Raw genomic sequence first — 18727 nt, forward strand, 5'->3', positions numbered from 1 at the left:
GCCGACAGGGTTGGAGCCCGCGCCGGAGGCGGGGCGGAGGCAGCGCCCGCGGCGGGCACCGCACCGCCTAGCGCTGGGTCGGTCGGCGAGCGCGACCGGGGGAAGCGGAGCGCAGGCGTGCGGCAGGACGGGTGCTCGGCGGAGAGCGGAGCGACGCCGCGGCGAGGAGGGAGGCGGCACCGCCGCCGCTGAGGTAAAGCGGGTGCCGCCGCGGCCGCGAGGCGCCTGGCACTGCCGCTCGAGCAGGGCGGTGCGGTGCGGGGCCGTGTGCGGCTCGGGCGCCGGCGGGGGAACGGCCGAGCAGGAGTCGCCCCCGCAACTTTTTCCTCGTCCGAAGCGCCGTGCCGCCGCCGAGCCCCGCGGCGCCGCAGGCCCAGGACAGGACGGGACAGGGCAGGGCGGGGGGACGGCGCCGAGCCCCGGCGGCGGCGCTTCTCCCCCCGCGGCCCCGAGCTTCCTGGTTGGGCTCTGCTAGCGGAGCCGGGGCGCGAGGTGAGGCAGGGCCCTCCCGCGGCCCCTGGTGCAGGCAGGAAGCGGCCGGACGGTCAAGCTGGCGGCGCCTAGCGCGGCGTCAGCCCGGTGCTCGGCGCCCGTTTCTGCGCCGGGGAGCGGAGGCCCCTGTGGAGGGCCGTCCTGCGGCGGGGCTGCTCCGCTGCAGGAACCGCGGCGGCGCTGCGCTCCCGCCCGGCGTTGCTGCTGTTGTGAGTGAGTTCTCTGAAGCGGTCTTTACGCTGGTGGCCTTCTCGCGCACCTTTGCAGCACCTTTAGCGGCTTTGAGATGCTTCAGAGTGGGACACGCTTTGTAGGATCCTCTGTTAAGTTAATGCGTTACTTCTTTGCATGTTATTCAGTGGTAGGGTCTCCACGGACTTTAAAGCTGTATTTCAAAGGCTGGAGATTGCATACGGAGATATACATATATATTTCCGAATACTTCATTATCTATCTCGGACATTATTTTCTTGCAGGGAATACTGCTCGCTGTGGCATTGCCGTGGTTACCTGCTTTTGGAGAGCGGCAGCATCGCGCTCAGAGATAACCGCGGTGTTACAGGTGTGTAGACACCTAGTGGGGAGAGGAGGCGGGCTCCGAGCGCGGCACTTGTCTGCACGGCAGCAGCTCCTGCTCCAGTGCCTCCCCTAGCACGCTAGTTAGATAATCCAATGTCAACCCTGTAATAGCTGTGGAAGGAAAGTTACTGCTTCCCTAGAAGTATTCAGAGTAAGTTTGAGAGGACCAACAAACAAGAATGAGAGAGACAGCAGTACAGCAAGGTATGGATCGTTAAATGTGATAATTGAACAGTAAAGAAAGTCCGTACTGCCTTACCTGAGGTGCACGGTCAGTGGCATGCACACCCCTCTGGCTGGACAGCAGCAGTGTGTATCCATGGAGCAGAAGCTGTTTTTCTCCTCTGTCTCCAAAAGAATGCTAGTATGGGAGGAAATGCACAGGTACCAGTGGGGTGGCAGCCAGACATCATCTAAACAGGGGGAGAAGCTTTTGCATCTTGCTCCTTTTCCACTTAAATTTACACAAACCTCTTGCAACTTTCTAGTGAATGTTAAAGTCTCCAACTGACAATACACATGATATAAATCATTTCATTGAGACCAGAATTGTGCCTGAAGTCGGGAATCTTTCGTTGGGATCAAGCTTTTAGTAAATAAAAACCAAATGAATGCTTGATTCTTTTACAATGCTTCCTCCTCCTTTTCCATTCCACCCGCCAACTGGAAATCCAGTAATACATCATCTCAAATATAACAGTGTTTCTTGCCTAAAGTGTTTGGTTTGGTTTTTTTTTCGCTCTACTTAGGATGGTCTCCAAGCTATTTATTTTAAGAGTAATTAGCTTAAATCAGCTTGAGTCAAAATGTCTGAGGGTAAAGACCGTGTAAGTCCACTTGGAGTAAAGGGAGTCTGTTTATATAGTGTCTTAACAAAGCAGAAAAGAACACGAAGAACTTTCCAAGAGGGATTTTTGGAGACACTACAGCATTACTGGGCTGGTGTGGAGAAATGCTCCTTACCCATCCATGTACCATAGGGCTGTCTGCAAGGTTCTTGGAGTCACCAGATTTGACAGGCACTGGGAATATAAAAAGGTGCACGAGCCTTGGATTGGTCAGAGGATGGGATGTGGGGACCCTGTACCAGGGGCAGTGATGAGCAGTGTCTATGGACCAGAGCCACAGCTCTGAGTCCTTGCTTAGCTTTATTTGGGGAAGCTTTGCTGTCATCATCACATGGAGTTGTTCTGCCATGCAAGTACATCACACCTTTTGTTCTCCCAGATTTTGATTATTTTTTTTTAAATATGCTTTAAAAATGTCATAAGCTCTTTCTTCTGTTATTACAGCATTTCAAATTCTGCATTGTCAGATCAAATGCAAGACATACAAGTATTCATTTTAAATATCTGTCCGTAAAGTTGCTACGGTACGTGTGATAAGAAAAGATCAGAGGAGTAGGTCAAGTCAGTTAAATTATGCAGCGTTTAGAAGACGTATTTGGTTAGCAGCCATAATGCCTGTAGGCAGTAGGAGTAAAATGAGTACTTGTAGCAGGACACTTGTTGAACCTTTCTTAAAAAGAAATATTTCTGAATATTTAGTGTTGTAGAAGAGGTAACTTTCTAGCAGGTTTTACTGTGCATTGTTGGTTTTGATTGATTGAAAACATTTAGATTAGCTCCAGCATTTAAGTCTAAGGGGTGAATGTGTGTTTTGTTTCTCTGCTTAATGGGAGGAATTTGTTCTTTTGAAGACTTCTGTACAATTTAATTGATACTTGTGCTGTAGATTTTTTGTTCTTCCCCCTTCCACTCCCTTTTTTTTTTTTCCTTCCTAATTCATGCCTGTTCACTTTCTCCTAGTAGAAAAGCTAAAATTAAATATCAGTGAAACTCTCTTCATGTTAATTTCAGAGTCTGTGATGTTTGGTGGTATGTGCTAAGGCACATAGTTTGGGTTTTCAGAAGTGGCTACAGAAATTTCTCATTAAAATTTTGGTAGGAAGTGGAGGCCTGATTTTTGTGACTAGATTTGCAGAATTTTAAAATACCTACTTGTGTGTAGGTTTTTTTAAAAAAAGAGAAGTCTAATTCAGACTCAGATAATTCTTCTCTACAGCAAAACTGGTTCCAGTGGATGATAAGGAAGTTCTTTGAGAACTTGCAAGACTTTCTTACGTGTTCTGTTACAAGAGATGTTGTGCAATAAGCTGCAGGGAATTATATTTAGACTCAATAGACTGAAGAGGAGCCACATGCAAGTTAGGGATCAGACCATGTACTGAAAAAGGAAGTCTGTATGTATTCTTATAAACACTAATTAGATTTTTCAGACTGTGTTCCTAGGACTTGCTGACTGAGATGTTAGAGAAAATGGTGTGGAAAAGAGAGGTCAGAGGTTCCCTTTTCCATTCCTATCTGTTGTTGTCCACTCGCGATGTGGAGTGCTACACAAAAAACTACAGCTTTCTGTGGCATTAGACATACAGTATGCAGTTAATATTTTACCTACTGGTGTTGCGTAGCCCCATCAGGTCCTCTATTCAGCTGTAGTTCAGGAATTTCCATGCTGTTTTGAACAGTTAGCACTTTCTGGTTCCCAGTGTAGCATTTCAAATTACGAGTGGGCTTGACTTTTTAAGGAGATGAAAATGAGTAAAGTCAAAATGATGTTTAGAAAACTTTCACTGTTCTGTATGCCTTTAAGCTACTGTTTTCTAAATTTTTTTTTTTTTTTAAGTCATATTTTTCCTCTGTAGTCAGGCAACCTTGAGTCAAACGGTTAGGCCTGTAATCTCTTGCGTGTAGTGTAATTTAAGCATACACCCTGGTACCTTGCTCCTGTAGTGCTGCTTAGGTGGTCTGGGCGTGTCTCTTCCAGTTGCTGGCTATTTTTCCAAAATTATGCTATAAACACATTAAAGAACATCTGGATGATGGGGGAGTGGGGAAGCCCGTCTTTTGTAAGAAAACAGAATCAATCAAGTAAAATAACGTCAGATGTATTGTTGCTTGTGTATATTACAGAAAGGTGCCTCGCTCCAAGAGCTTTTGGGGATATAAGTTTTGAGTTGTGTTGCCTGCTTTCTGCATAAACAGCAGGGGATTGAATAGCCCAGCACTGAGTGCTGAGTGTATCAGCACTAATTACAGCGAGCTCCACCTCTGTCCTGGCAGACACTTTGGCAAGGGGTTGTGGCTGTGAGTTTTCAGGGAGATAACTAGTAAAATCTTGCCAGGTTAGGTGCTGCATTGACAGGGATGACTCGGGCTTAGCCCTCTCTCTGTCAGTGACTTCAGTAGCCATAAGCCACAGAGAAGAAGGGAGACAGTACATAGCAGCTTGCCTTGTCCTGCAGGCACAGAAATTTGGTTCAAGTCATTAGATGTATCCTTTGTAAAAGCACAAATTTTCTTTATATATATATATGTATATATTATGTGTGTATGTATGTGAGGTTGCTTTCTTTTGTGGGATACACTATCTCTGACAGGGTTACAGAAAGCTTATATCATAACTGGAACCCCAAGTTCACAAATAACTATAACAGTTTTCTCTTTTCTTTCCAGGAAGAGCATGCGTGCAGTGTTCAGTGACAGAATATTTAAGGTACGTGCACGTCTATGGCAAGTTCATCAGATGGTGTGACTGGCTACAAGCATCAGCTGAAATTGAGTATGGAGACTGGGAAGTTCCTGCAAACTGAGAAAAGGAACTATTTGGAAGAGTTCTGCTAGACATAGAAGAAGTGGAACACATTCTTCTGCAACAGCCATTGACTCAGACTAAGTACTCAAAAATCATCAGCAGAGAAACAATAGACCCTGGTGCTTTTTGATTCTCTGGTGGATTTTATTACTTAGACATTGCTGTTGATATTTTTATTATCCCATTTGGTACATCTTGAATCTATCTGTAAATTAAACTATAACTGGACAATTGCATTTTGATACTGTTTAATAACACTTTGAATGTTAAGTCATTTGCCAAGATGAGTGCTGAAGGATATCAATACAGAGCTTTGTATGACTACAAAAAAGAACGAGAAGAAGACATTGACTTGCACTTAGGAGATATATTAACTGTGAATAAAGGTACCTTACTAGCACTTGGATTCAGCGAAGGGGAAGAAGCAAAGCCTGAGGAAATTGGTTGGTTAAACGGCTTTAATGAAACCACAGGGGAGAGGGGGGATTTTCCAGGAACTTATGTAGAATACATTGGAAGAAAAAAAATATCCCCCCCAACCCCAAAGCCTCGTCCTCCTCGACCCCTTCCGGTGGCACCAAGTCCTGCAAAAGCTGAAGCAGAGAGTGAGCAACAAGGTTAGTACTGACCTCAGAAGGTGTGTGTGTTTTTGTGTATGTGTCTCTCTCATATTTTTCAGATATTCTTGCTTCATTGGCTTATGTGACTATGCATTTACATGTATAACACGTACTTGTCAGTTTTTTTTAGTGCCTACATCCTTTCAGACAATTAAGAATTATATGTGCTTAATATATGTCTGTTTCAGGGTAGGGCATGCAGTAGGAAAAATAACACTTATATAAACAAGGGAAATAACTTCCTTTGTTTAAACATAATTTGCTTTCTGACCTACATTTACAACAGTATGTTGGACAGAGCTCAGGTAGGATTTGATTGGAATTCTTTTGCTAGTAGAAGAAAGTCTTAAGAATTGCAAAAGCGATAGATTTAAAAACAAAATGAAAAAGCCTTTGTCAAACTGATTTGTCTACTTTACTTACTGATGTTCAGATAATAGAATTTAGTTAGAAACAAGCCGCATCTGTCTGAGGATGAGTTGTACATTGGTCTCTCACTTCCCGAAAATCTAGAATATTTCATATTGCTTCAACATCTAACGCTTTAAATTCTCAGTATTTCCAGCCTTTGGAAATAGGAGTCGCAGTATGTCATCCTGACTCTTACCATGGTCCTGAATAGTAGCATTGCTCTCTGCCTTCTTCAAAACAATTGCTCCATTTTGCAAAGCTCTGTTGTCAGCTCATCAGCTTCCATCCCACTTCACTTACTATGATTATATATTCAGCTGTGCTGATAATCAGCAAAGATAAAAGTAGAAATTTAGAAAATTGTATGCAGCAACCAAGTGGAAACCTGGAAGAAGCATTTCTAGGTTGGTGAGGGCTTAATAATGAGTAGGCCTGAACTGTTCTGCATAGCAATAGCCTTAAGTACTGAAGAAGTGCTAGTTAGTGTATAGTATCTACATGTACATCATCATTAGAACAAAGGGAGGGATCAGACGGGTGTGTGGCTACATCTTAGGTTGCACCTCCCTGAGTCCTTACCCTCTAGTCACACAATTCTCATCGTTTCTCAGTCACTTACTTCTGAATATGAGGTATTTGCACTGGAATGAATTTTTTTTTCCTTCTTCGGTAGTTCCTTTCTTTAGATACTAGTTTGAGGTACTTCTTTTCTGTCTTAAGCCACTGGGATAGATACTGAGATAGTTGTCACCATCACATGTAACTGCAGAATAAACATTGCTTTATTTGTAGACACCTTGGTGTTAACAGGTTATTCTGAGAGGCAGAGAGTGGATGGAAAATCTGATTGTTCACATGCACACGCTGTGGTGAAGTAACCATCACCCAAGGCTTTGATGCACTTAATGCTTTAAGCTTCATTAGTGCTTTGTAACTAGTTTGGTCTCTGTGCTCATGCTTGCTTGATGCTCATGTGCCACAGCACTGTGTTGAGAAGTCTTGGTGTTAATCTTGCAGTTTCTGAGCCCCTGAGGTTTGCATTTGTAACAGGCAGAGGTGAAGGTTCTGGCTGGTGAAGTCTGAAATCCTGGTGCAGGTTTGGGGGGGCTCTGCTGAAATGCTCTTCTGATTCCTCAGGATTAGACCATGCCCCCAGCCTTAGGAACTAGGTCTCTCCTAACCTGAAGTTTACGCCTCCAGAACAGAGTACTATTTTCATGTAATGTGTTCATTTGTAATAGTTTGGGTCTACAGAGTTTTGAAACAAGAATGTGTTCTAACTTACCTGGGATTTTTAACCTGAGATAAAGTCAGTTTGGAGATGTGATCCTGTTATGTGCCGACGTTTTTAAGGATGAGTTTACAACCCAGACATGTATTTTTTTATTTAAAACAAAAAAGTGCCCATTGTCTTTTTTTAATTCAAGATTCGAAACTCCCATGTAAACGGCTAGGCATGTTCAGCACCAGGAATTAGACCCCTCTCAACAAGAACTAGGAGAAATGCTGAAATTTGAACTCCAAATGGCTCAAGAGATGGGGTAAATTATTTCTAAGATCATGAATACTTCAAAGAAATTGGGAAAACTTAATTTTAACAGTGTCTTTTCACAGTTCTTTTTGCAGGAGTATTTGGAGAGAGTGCTCCAAATAACAGAAACAAATATGGGAAGTACAAGGAAAGAATACTATAAAAAAACTAAGTGAAGGTAGAATCTTTGAGTTAGCAGAATAATACAAAATAAAAGATACCTATGATACCAGAAGTGTGGGTGGAAATACAGTTCAGTTAAAGATGAGAATAATATAGCAACGTACATCTGACTTTCAGAGAGCTTTGTTGTTTCTGCATTTGAAACCTGGTGCAGGGAATAGCTCAGTTAATACTGTCCAGCAGCCAATATCATGGGCAGCGTGCCAGAAGATTTTTCCCAGGTTGAGGCTCATCTTTACACCCCAAAAGTGTATTTCAAATGAATTAATGAATAGTGAAGCTTGCTTGACCAAATACAGTCAAGTTTACATTTTTAGCACTTGATGATTTGAAACTGCTGCGTATCAAAATGACAAATTAATGGGAAACTGGAAACTTTCTCCTTAAATGTATCTCAGTTATTTGTAATCCGTATACTTTTTTCCTTCTGTCAAAAGACAATGCTGTACATACATATGTGTGTATGTTTTGAATAAGAACGTTAGGAAGTGAATTGGGGATTTTAAAGAATTTGTATACAATTCTGTGAGTTTTTTGATTTTACTATATGCGTAAATGTTTCTGAAAAAAGAAATTACTTTCTAATCCGGTAATCTCCAAGACCTTCATTATTCTGAATATTTCTTCCCAGCCTTGTTAATTGTGTTCACTTGCTCGTCGGTATTCAGATTCTTTAGTGTTAGATCAAACTTGCAGTATTTAGCGCCATGCAGCGAGGTGCTGCAGGCATTTGGATGTGAATAACAGTAGACATCTAAACGTCAGTGGGGCTGGTAACACTGGCGCAGCTGTCCATCAGGCTACTGTCCTGTGCAGTCACAGTCCTATTCACAAATAGGAAGGTCTTTTCAAAATTAAAAGCTAATTTGGAAACAAATAAAACTGCTAGTGGTGTCAAATTCTGTTAAAAGATGTTTTTCCTTACTATAGCACCTAGGTCAAATCTTTGTCCACACTTCTATTTTATCGGTGACCCATTTAAATTGCTAGAACCATTGATCGAAACCAGAGCAGAGGACACCTGAATTAAATTTAAAGACCGTTGCATTTTGTCCATTTTTTCCTTGCATTTCTAAGTGAAGAAGTAGAGTTCATCTGAGTTTGTTTTGGTTTTGCTTGCTGTTTTGTTTTTTAATTGTATCTGAAAATACATGAAAAAGCAGGGGTTTCAGTTTCAGACCTGGGGCAGAGCGGAGCTATCGAGAGGCAGGTTTAACCCATAGGGTTGGTGCGAGGCCATTGGTACCCAGCCTGCCGTTTCTTCCCAGGCTGCTGTTCCCACACAGACACGCAGCACAGGGTCATCTTTACATTTCCTCCAGACCCCTGGAGTTAACATAAAGCAGAACTTAGACTTGATGTGAAAAAAAACCTCTTGTGTCTTCTTTTTTTTTTTTTTTTTTTAAACTTTGCAGCTACATAGTGCTGATTCTTGTTTCTTCTGAGTTCAGCTGAGTCTTCTGAACTTTGATTAAGCTGATCTGGTACCCGCTGTGTACTTTGCTTCATAAGTGGTGTTTCTCTACTAGGTTCCAGTAAGCTGATTTTAACCAGACTTCTCTGTGTAAAGCTTTGATTGATATAAATATTTTTTTTCACTTGAAATGCTAAATTCCCACTTGTAAGTGAAGGTCATTTTGCAGAAGACAAGAAATTTATGAGTAATTTGTCTGTTTTGATGTTTTGGAGCTTCCTGCTACTTCCTGTGTAACTTAAGAGGATTGTGTATGTTGACACTTAATACAAGTTCAGCTGTTTTAGAGCCCAAAAATAATCACAAGTTCTTATGATGAAGCATAAATTTAAAAAAAAAAAATGACAAAATCACAAAAAACAGCAGCTTTCTTTATTTTTCTCCTTGAACAGATACAGATCAGCAACTTAGACAAAGATAATGACACAGAACATTTGGAAACTCTTTTCTATCAAACACCAAGTTTTGCAATGTCTGACAAGGATCCAAAACTGACAGAGTAGAAAACCGTTCGTGCATGCTTGAACTGAATGTGCTGTAGGATTTGTTTCTGTATTTAATTTTCCTATAAAACCAGTAGAGAGATGGAGTTTATGAAAATTATTTACATTTGTAAAGTAGGGAATATAATAGCAAGAGGAAAATGCAGTGAGCCTGGAGCCTTAGCTGGGAAGAGAAAAGTCATCATCTCCCCTGACTCAGGCAAATGGAAAAAGGAAATTGTGGGGTGAAGTGATGAGTCACTATCTCATTTGGTAAATGTATTTGCCACTCAATGCAGAGCCTTGGACTTGTTCTAAAAAGCCTGGTTTGAGAGCAAGTCTTCGTTTGGCTGGTGTCATCAGAATGCCCTGCAGTTACTAACTCTCAAAGCTGGTTGATTTTTGCTTGCAATGAGAAAAGGGGCAGGTTAATGCCAGAAAACCTCACTAGCTACTTTATGGTAACATTTCTCAGTGTATGAGGCAAATTTATAACTGCCAAATTAACACATTTCTGGAGAAAAAAGCTCTCACACCTGCTTTTACGACTAATGAAAGCAAAGATTTTGCAAGCTGTATTGAAGTGAGAAAGAGCTCTTTTTTTTTTTTTTTTTTTTATTTTGCAGCAGTAAGTGGCAATTAAAATATTTTTGTTGCGAATGCTATGCAAAGCATGGGGTTATGCATACAAACGCTAGTTTGTGCTGCACATTTTGAGACCCGGGCCAGTTCATAGCTGATGCTTGTCCCCATCTGCTGGTGGAGGAGGAAGGAAGCAAGAGGAAGGAGGGAGATTCACAGCCTTTATCTTCCATCTTGTATTGTAATTGTGATGGGATACAATGTGAGAGGGAGTTTTTAGGAAAAATGTTTTATTTTACTTGGCCAATTGTTATTTCAGAAGAAAAACATACCACTTGGGGCACAGAGAAGCTCCTGCTGATCCTTGAGGATGACTGGATCTGAAAAGATCTGATGACCTTTCTCCACACACTTAAGAAACTGGAAGCAATACACTGTATAATTTTGTTGCTATAAGAAATGTTTGTGTGTTTTGCATTACACTCATTTCGATGCACTTTTCTATAGTTAACAACAGGAGCATCAAGTTGAGTGATTTTGTTGAAGTTTCTTTAGCCTTATGTAGTACAGATGAAGTATTTTAATATATCTTACTGGCATGAATGATCCTGGGGCAAGATGCAAAACAAAGCAAAGGTAAAACAGCCTGCTCCTCTCAACTGGATTTATCTTGAACATTCTTATCACAGTGATCCAGGAACATCTGAAAAAAGTAGCTCGCTAGCAAATAGTTCTTTCTTAGATTTGCATACGATAACATCAGTTAGTGAGTTTCAGCAACACATGGTACTTTGTATTTGCCAAGAATGGATCACTCTGCACACTGAGCAAACAGGCATGCCCACTTAAATAGTTGTGTGATGCCATATAAACATACAGATTTTCTTGTGTGAAAGAACACAGGTGTTGTAACTACAGCTGGCTGTGTGCTCTTTCGCATCTGTGTCTTGCTGCAAAGCTGCTTTCCATGATGAACATCCATGAAATCAATCTGAAGGCCACAATACAAAGAACTGCTTTATTTTAATAGCTAAGAATGATGAGGGGAATTACAGGATTTTAAGAAAGAATTCAACTGAAAGAGGATGTTAAGTCCGGAGAACAATTTGGTGAGACTCTAGATACTTACGACAATTTAAAGAGAGAATATTTGGCTGTATAAAAAAAAATGACTGTGGTTAAAGCTTAACTTCTACTCAAGCTTTCAGCAAAATACACGTCTAAAACCAGTCCTACTTTGTCTTTCCATCCATGAAAGTACTGATTTTTTTTCTCTCATGTTATATATGCATTTATTGTTTGCACTTTTTTACAGAAATTCTAACATTCTTGAACATCACCTGAAGTGTTGGCAGGTGTAAATCTTTTGTATAACGTAACTACTTTTTTTCATTCATATTTTAATTCTGCATGAAGTAGCCTAGAAGATAGCACTCAGTATTCTTTATTTATATTCTATTTTACAAAGAGTTTGCACGATTTACCTATAAGATGGCATCTGATAATAGTAAGTAGGTTCACACCTTTTCCTCAGAACAGACTTTCCAAAACACACTACTGTTCTGAGCCAGGGAAACGTGATTGTGTATAGTTCATACTCTTTCTATATCCTTTAGGACTATCCTGTATGTCAAAACTACTGTGTAAACTGTAGCATGAATGATGAAAAAGGTAACAGTTCAGATAGCTGTCAGGCAGTTTGCTGTTATAATTCTCTGGATTCATTCGTATGCGCTTGGCATTATTTTCAGCAGGCAGACCTGGAAGGCAGCCGCTAGTTCTATGCTCTGTGATCCAGCTTAGGACCCTTTCTGGTCCACCCATCTTCCAGTAGTTCTTGAGCAGTTATTGCATGTTTCAGTAAATAAGCAAGGCGTAACCTAGGCTGATTTTTCTACAATTTTTATTGTTTATGTGGTGTTACATTGCGCTGGAAGACCAGATGTAAAATTAACTCTTACTACATTTTCAGACTTCCTTCTTAAAAAAAAAAAAGTATGCACACTTAAAAATGTAAAGATGTTGCCCAGTTTCACCTATTTCAATTGAGCACATCAGGTTGGTAGTTCAGGATTTTCTTCCTTGCTGTCTTGGAGTTGCCTGATGTAGCATATCCCAGCTCTACTGTGCCATGGCTGTGCTGGAAAGGGAGGAGAGCAGTGCAAGGTGAGCTCTGTAGTCCAAGGAGGGAATACACCTTCCAGGAGGCTTGACTACTTGAGTTTTGCAAGTCTTGTTTACAAATATAACTGCAAAATTTATTTTAGGGGTAGGAGAGAAAAGTTTACCACCTGCACTGATTTCATCCTAGTTTTCTTCATCCCATCGAGCTGATGAACATGGAGGATTAGTCTTGGTGAAGGGCTTCTAAATGGTACTAAGCACTGTAGACCTGTGTTTCTTAGCATATTATGCTTGCTTCTCAAGCAGTCTGTGTCAAAGGTGGACTTTTAGTTTGTGAGGTTACCATTTAATTTACAAGCCCTCTTCCTAAGCTGCTTCTTGCTCAAGTTAGACCAAAGCACTTAAGTTACAAAATTAATGAAAGAAACACTAACTGTGCACAGTGATAGATAAGGTTTCACAGCTGTGAGGTTTCATTATCTCTCTATGCAGAACCATTCCAGAAAGAAACAGTGAAAGGCAAAGATTTGCAGTCATTTTCATACTTTCACATTTTTTAACACTTTGAGGACACATTCCAGTTCTCTGTCGCTGATCTTTAATTTTTTAATAAGCTGTGCTTGGATGGAGAAGTGAAAATGTCTGTTGTGTTTATGAACACAGCAGTGAATTGTTTCCTGGCTGCTACACAGCTGTTTGGCACAGGTGAGGGCTGACAGAGGCAATTGCAATGCTTGCTGTGGTTTCCTCCTTCCCTCCCCATTGACCGTTGTGCACTTGAGGGGTGTCTAACCTGCCTCAGTCTTAGAGCTGTAAGACACCAGGGTGGGATGCAGCAAGGTGTGTTCTGTGCGCTGTTCTGCTGACTCTGCCAAGCATGGGTCCCAGAGCTGCTTAACTGGGGTGATGCATGGGTCTTCTGTGATGAGTCGGTGCCATTTGGGAGCTCCTCTGCAGCACAAATTCTTGGCTGACCAGACGTGATTGCTTTGTGCCTCTTACTGTAGTACATTATTTCAATCTGTGTCTTGTATTTATTGCACTGTTTGCAGTATATTCTTTCTCTTTAGAGAAATGTCAGAAAATGTTATCCCTTGATATTCTGAAATGACTTATTTTGGGTGTGTTAGAGTTGAATCTATATGGATGTTTGAGTATAATAAAAGAGTATATTTTTGCCACTCCAGATCTATTCACTTTTTCTAAAGCCAGAATAATGTAGTAACTCATTAGCCTACGTAAGCAATTTTCTTAAGGGGGGAAAGTTCCACTGTAAGCTAGTTCTGAGACCAAAAGGGTTTTTTCTAGTGGATCTCACAGTCCGGCTTCTTTAATAGAGAAAGTGTTAAGGAACTCATACTCAAAACAGTAAGTAGCAAAATCTTCATATCAAATATCTGGAGATTAAGGACTTCTGTTTACTTAGTTAGGGGTCCTCAAGGGCACAGCAGGATGAATGTTTGAATTCTCTTTGCTCTGCTGAATTTATGATTTATTACTGTTGTTGAAAGATCAGTGTGTATTCCCCACTGCTCTCAGCTGCTTTTGCTAACTTCCTCTTGAGTTCAAACTTAGTGCGGACAACTCCAGGACCCTTTTGTTAGCCTGTGTAAGCTGCAACCTTATCTGTAAAACAGGAGATTTTTACAATCCGATATTATCAACCCCCCCCTTTTTTTTTTTTTTTTTTTTTCTGTTACAGTAAATCACCTAGGGTGACTAGCGTGAAGTCCTTCTGGCTTTTGGGAGAATTCCGACTGTCTGCTAGAGGAGCATTTGGCCCTCATCTGTTGCATGTAATGCTAATAATTGCTTCAGACTGTGCTGGTCTCAGTGCTGGTGAAACGTCTATTATATCCCTGATGTTAAAACTTGCACTGACAAGGATAGTGGGCTGGGGGTTCTCTCCCCAGTGATTTAAAATTCAGGACTTTTGAGTTTAGTAGTTTAGCAAAAAAGGGGAAGATAGTCACCAACTGTTATGTTTTTTTCTCCAGATGTTTCCTCTAAGACAAATATCTAGGGTTTTATTATGACACGGAAAAAACACGCTAGTAAGATGAGAATGGTTTGGGGTTTTTTTTTCTGTTCATTGTTAGAACTAAACAGCCAATCAAATACTGTGGTAGATGGTCTGGTAGTTCAGATGGAACATGCCTGTGCTTGTTAATGAGAGCTGCTCTTTTCTAAGCAGAGTATTAAAGAGTTTTATTCAAAATCCTTTTGGATGCAAACTAAAAATAAGATTATTTTAAAGTAATTTTATTGTAAAGTACTCTTCTTGTAAATACTATACGTGGGGTTTTTGTTTACTTAAAAGTCTTGTTCATATAAGAAGCAGCAGGCTTTCCCTAAAATTGGTGGCAAAGCACATTCTGACTTGAGAAGGAACAGGATCAGACCTATAGTCAGGATTTAGCAGCAGTGGGACAAATCCCACAGCTGTTACTCTCATTTCTCTCAGGCAAAATTCCCATTGCCCTCAGGGTCTGGAGCACAAATGCTATAATTACCCTAGCTCTCTTCTGCAAAGATTCTCTCTTTTCAGTCTACCAAATTGCATTTAATATAAATGTGCATAGTTTGCCACACGTTAAAGAGTGATGTAAAGAAGGACAGCCTCACTGCTTTCTTGGTGGATTTTGAAGACATGGAAGGGAAACACTGTAAGGATCATCTTGTCTTAGCAGTATCACAAGGCATGGAATTTCACTCCATAATTCCTGGATTAAACTAAAAACATCTGGATGATTTTAAGTATGTTTTTAATATGCCCAGACTACTCTCTTTAGTAAGTACTTAATGGAAACAAATTTTACCTATTCATATGTCCGTTATAAAATAAGACTTGCAGATTTCATGGCAGAAATGTCTTAACTGGGTATGGAGGGACAGACATTTTGTAGTATTTGTTTATGACAGTATAGAGATTATTTTCACCAGGTTATTTTCTGCCATTATATTCAGTCATCATCCCTAGTGCAAATGAAAGATTAGTTTCATTCTGCTTTGGCGAAGATGTTTTTTTTTTTTCTTCTGGACTGCCAGTTTGGGTATGTAGTGTGATGATAATTAGTGTTTCTTGTAAGTGAGAAAATGATATGGTGACAATTTTTATTGGATACTCTGTCATTGTAACAAATTACTGCATTTAAGATAAATACAGTTTTATAACCTTGATGTATGGGCATATGTATACACTTTATTAGCCGATGATTAAGATTGCAAAGCTGTGCATTTAGAACTTGTGTTTGTACATGTAATTACACCTCCTCACAGTGTATGAAGTCAGATTCAGTTGACCCGTTTTCCCTCGCATACTTGTTTGCCCATTTTAGAGGTCTTTGTTGTTTAGTTTGAGGTCTTAGGCTACCTTCACTGCATTCAGACTCACTTCTGGAAGCAGAGTTCCTCATTACCTCTTGTGCTTGTTCCAGTGGCATTGCTGATGGTACCTTCAAAGAGCTTCACAATTATTGTCACAGTCAAGACACTGTTGTGAGCAAAGGCAGCATCGTGATTCCTGTGAGTAATGAGTTGACCCAAAAATACTGTGACAAAGCAGTTAAAATTGTAAGGTAGTTTAAGGTTGGTCTCTTTGTAATTGGGAGGTCATGTGGAGAACAATTACAAAAAGCTGAATCTGAGGACAGAACTCAAGATTTCAGTTGAGTGTTCACAGATACAACTAAAACCAAGAACCAGAAATGTGTTAGATTTGACAGTGTGAGGCTTTATTTGTCACCAGCAGTGAGTACCATCTGCTCACTCTGCCACTGGCTTCAGCTGCTGAGTACTGGGAGTCCAAGAGGATTCCTTCAAGAGCAGGCACATTTTACTGGCATACCTCTGCCTGCATCATCCAGCTTCACCAGCTGGAATCCAGCTATAAGCATCAAAAGCAAAATAACTTTTAGAATGTGAGTGCACACATTGAACAGATGTGGTGATATTTAATCTTGTCTCACTTTTTTCCTGACACTGAGAATTTATAGTTTCAGATTCTCAGCCCTTTGTTGTCAATGTAAAGCATGTCTTGTGGAGAAATGTGGATATTAGAGAGATGCACACTTTAAGTACCTTTTTCTTTAAATTTTTATAATGCATCTCTAATAGTTTCTTTCATTGTATTGTAGTTGTGATTTGCAGGGAATCATGGTTTGCGGAAGGAATGCAGGGAATTTTCAAATTATGGAAAATTATGTAGGAAATTACAGTACTTGATACTAGTTTTCTAATACCAATTAGTAACTTGCGTACTTGAAAGATGCTTTTGCTGCAGTCTTCATTCTGCTGTGCCATAAGTTGCATCTTTATTTCATCAAGAGGTGTGGCAGAGCAATTTCATCCCAGTGTGACAGGCAAGAGTTTTCTTCTGGAATACTGCAAGATTTATGTCTAGGAAAATAATAGTTTAAAAGTTTGAAATTAAGAAGGTGTCACTATGGGTGATAGATCAGTAGTGGGGGAGATAGGAAAAAGACTCTTGACGCCTGGAATGGTTAACTTACAGACACACAAGAAACATGGGAAGTCTGTTCTGCCATGGAGGAATCTGTGCTGTGTTGTAGCAGACGTTTACTCCAAACTGGAAAAATTGAAAAATGCACTTATTCTATGGGAAGTTGACTGTACACCCTTTGTATCTTGTTTTTTTTAATCTCTCACGTGTCTTCTATATAGTAATTTGTAAACCATGGGGCCATTACTGTTGTAAGTACAAACAAGTAACAGGACTCTGAAGAACCATGGCATTTGATCTTTAAAAACCAAGGGTATATGAATGCATGCTCCAATGAAAACCTCGAATTGCAAAAATCATTTGTAATGGGCTGTAGAAGCATTTGACAGATTACGTGCAAGTATATACATGTGTGTTTCATTATTTGATTGCCTTAGGAGACTGGTGTTTAAGTTGGCAGATCTACTTATTAAAAGCAAAGCTCGTCAGTTGGCAGGATTACAGAATGCCAGAAGGAAAGAGGGAACAAATGCTTGAGAGTAAAAGAACATGTAGTGTGCATAAAGCGTGGAGAAGCTATAAAGCAGGCAGGAAAAAGTGGGCTTCAGTGTGGTTCTCACTTGTTCTTCGGGGCTCAGGTTGATAGCCAGTATGAAGTAAAAGCATGAAGTTATCTAATTTCAAGACAAATTCAATATTTTAGAAAATCTAGAATTTTCTGTCACTGTAAGTACAGTTTGGTCACCTGTTTGTGGCTTGTCAGAATTCTTTCATCTGTGCTTATTTTGCTGTCTCGAATGAAAATAAATAAATAAATAAATAAAGATAGCTTCCTCTGAAGCTTTACAGAGTACTGTCAGATGATGGTGTAAGCAGACGCTTTACAGCTTGGAAACTTTGCTCTTAGTCTTGATTAGCTTGATTCACACTGTGGTATTGATTCCCAGTATATGTTAAGCTTCTGCATGTAATCTGATGATACACAATTTTTAGCTGTTCTGCAGGGGGAAAAAAACAAACAAAAAAACCAACACCACAGTCTTTTCACGTAGCAGTTTAGAATATTCCAAGGTTTTGGAGACCAAACAAGCTGAGTATGTGTGTATCCAGATGAGTCTATACCTTTGGTTTCTCCCTTGCTCCTTCCAGTCACATCCCTTCACATCTTCTGCAGTACAGATCAGGATATTCACTTAGTGCTTTGCGTTTTTTCTTCCTGACTGGATGCTGTTAGAATAACCAGTAGCTTTGCTTTGTCTCTTAAGACTTCACAGTTTGAGAGCAGTGTTTGAAACGTGGGTAGCTGACTGGTGGAAAATTGACTTGACTGATGGAGTGAAACACAACAAAAAGAGAAGCAGAAGGGCTGTCTCCCCTGAGAAAGTAAGAAAAAAAGTGTTTCCCTTTAAACAGCACCTAGATTTAGATGATTGCTCAAATTGATCTCTCTAAAAGAGGCAAGTAATGACACATTTATGGCAGGTTTACCGTGAAATATTACAGCCCTTTGTGAGGCTGCCATGTAGGGATTCTGAGTCCTGCAGGAATTACTTACATGGTGGGAGATAAAGCTTAGGTGAGTTTGACCATTTGCCAGCTGTATCTACTGTTTTTGAAGAGTTTTGTATTGTAACTTTCTCAGTAAAGTTCAGTGAATATGGCTGAACTAATTAGGACACAAGTCTTCACAGATGTATGCACTAGTTTGGAGGATGAAACTAGAAGGAGGAATAGGTAGAAAGGTGCTGATTCTGATGTATCAGGCAAGTCATGTGAAGTATCATCAAAAACAGGGAGTCATAAGGCTATTACAAAAATCAGATCTGTTTAAAATTTATGCATTCTTCTTCCTTCTGTTCTCAACGGGGAACTAGCTTTCTGGAAGGATTCTCCATCTGGGAATCCAGTGAATCGTCCTTTCACTTCTCGGCTTGGCCACATTTAAAAAAAGAAAAAAAGAAAAAGAAAAGGAAAGAAAGAAAGACGTTCTTCTAAAATGTCAAATAAGTAAGGAAAGAGGCCTGTTTTTCTGTTGGGGTCAAATGAAGCTAACTGTAACTCTGGTTCTTTCTTTTGGCAAGATGATGATGGAGGGATTCCTCTGGAACAGGATAACAGACGTGTAAGAGTTCA

At 40.4% G+C, this 18727-nt stretch overlaps 1 protein-coding gene across 3 annotated transcripts in view; it reads left to right on the forward strand.

The window, feature by feature from the left end:
• The window catches only part of PIK3R1 (phosphoinositide-3-kinase regulatory subunit 1), a 57620-nt gene continuing 38940 nt past the window's right edge, over positions 48 to 18727 (forward strand). The window contains exons 1-3 of one of the 3 annotated variants that reach the window (XM_021380220.1): positions 52 to 193; positions 969 to 1054; positions 4587 to 5342. In XM_021380220.1, coding sequence (XP_021235895.1) covers positions 5009 to 5342 — 334 coding nt within the window. In that variant the 5' untranslated portion in view covers positions 52 to 193; positions 969 to 1054; positions 4587 to 5008. Of the gene's footprint in view, positions 194 to 968; positions 1055 to 4586; positions 5343 to 18727 lie in introns of all 3 variants that reach the window. The other 2 variants (XM_021380218.1, XM_021380219.1) reach the window with 2 other exon arrangements.

Source organism: Numida meleagris, chromosome Z (genome assembly GCF_002078875.1).
Source record: "Numida meleagris isolate 19003 breed g44 Domestic line chromosome Z, NumMel1.0, whole genome shotgun sequence".
NCBI classification, from domain to species: Eukaryota; Metazoa; Chordata; class Aves; order Galliformes; family Numididae; genus Numida; species Numida meleagris.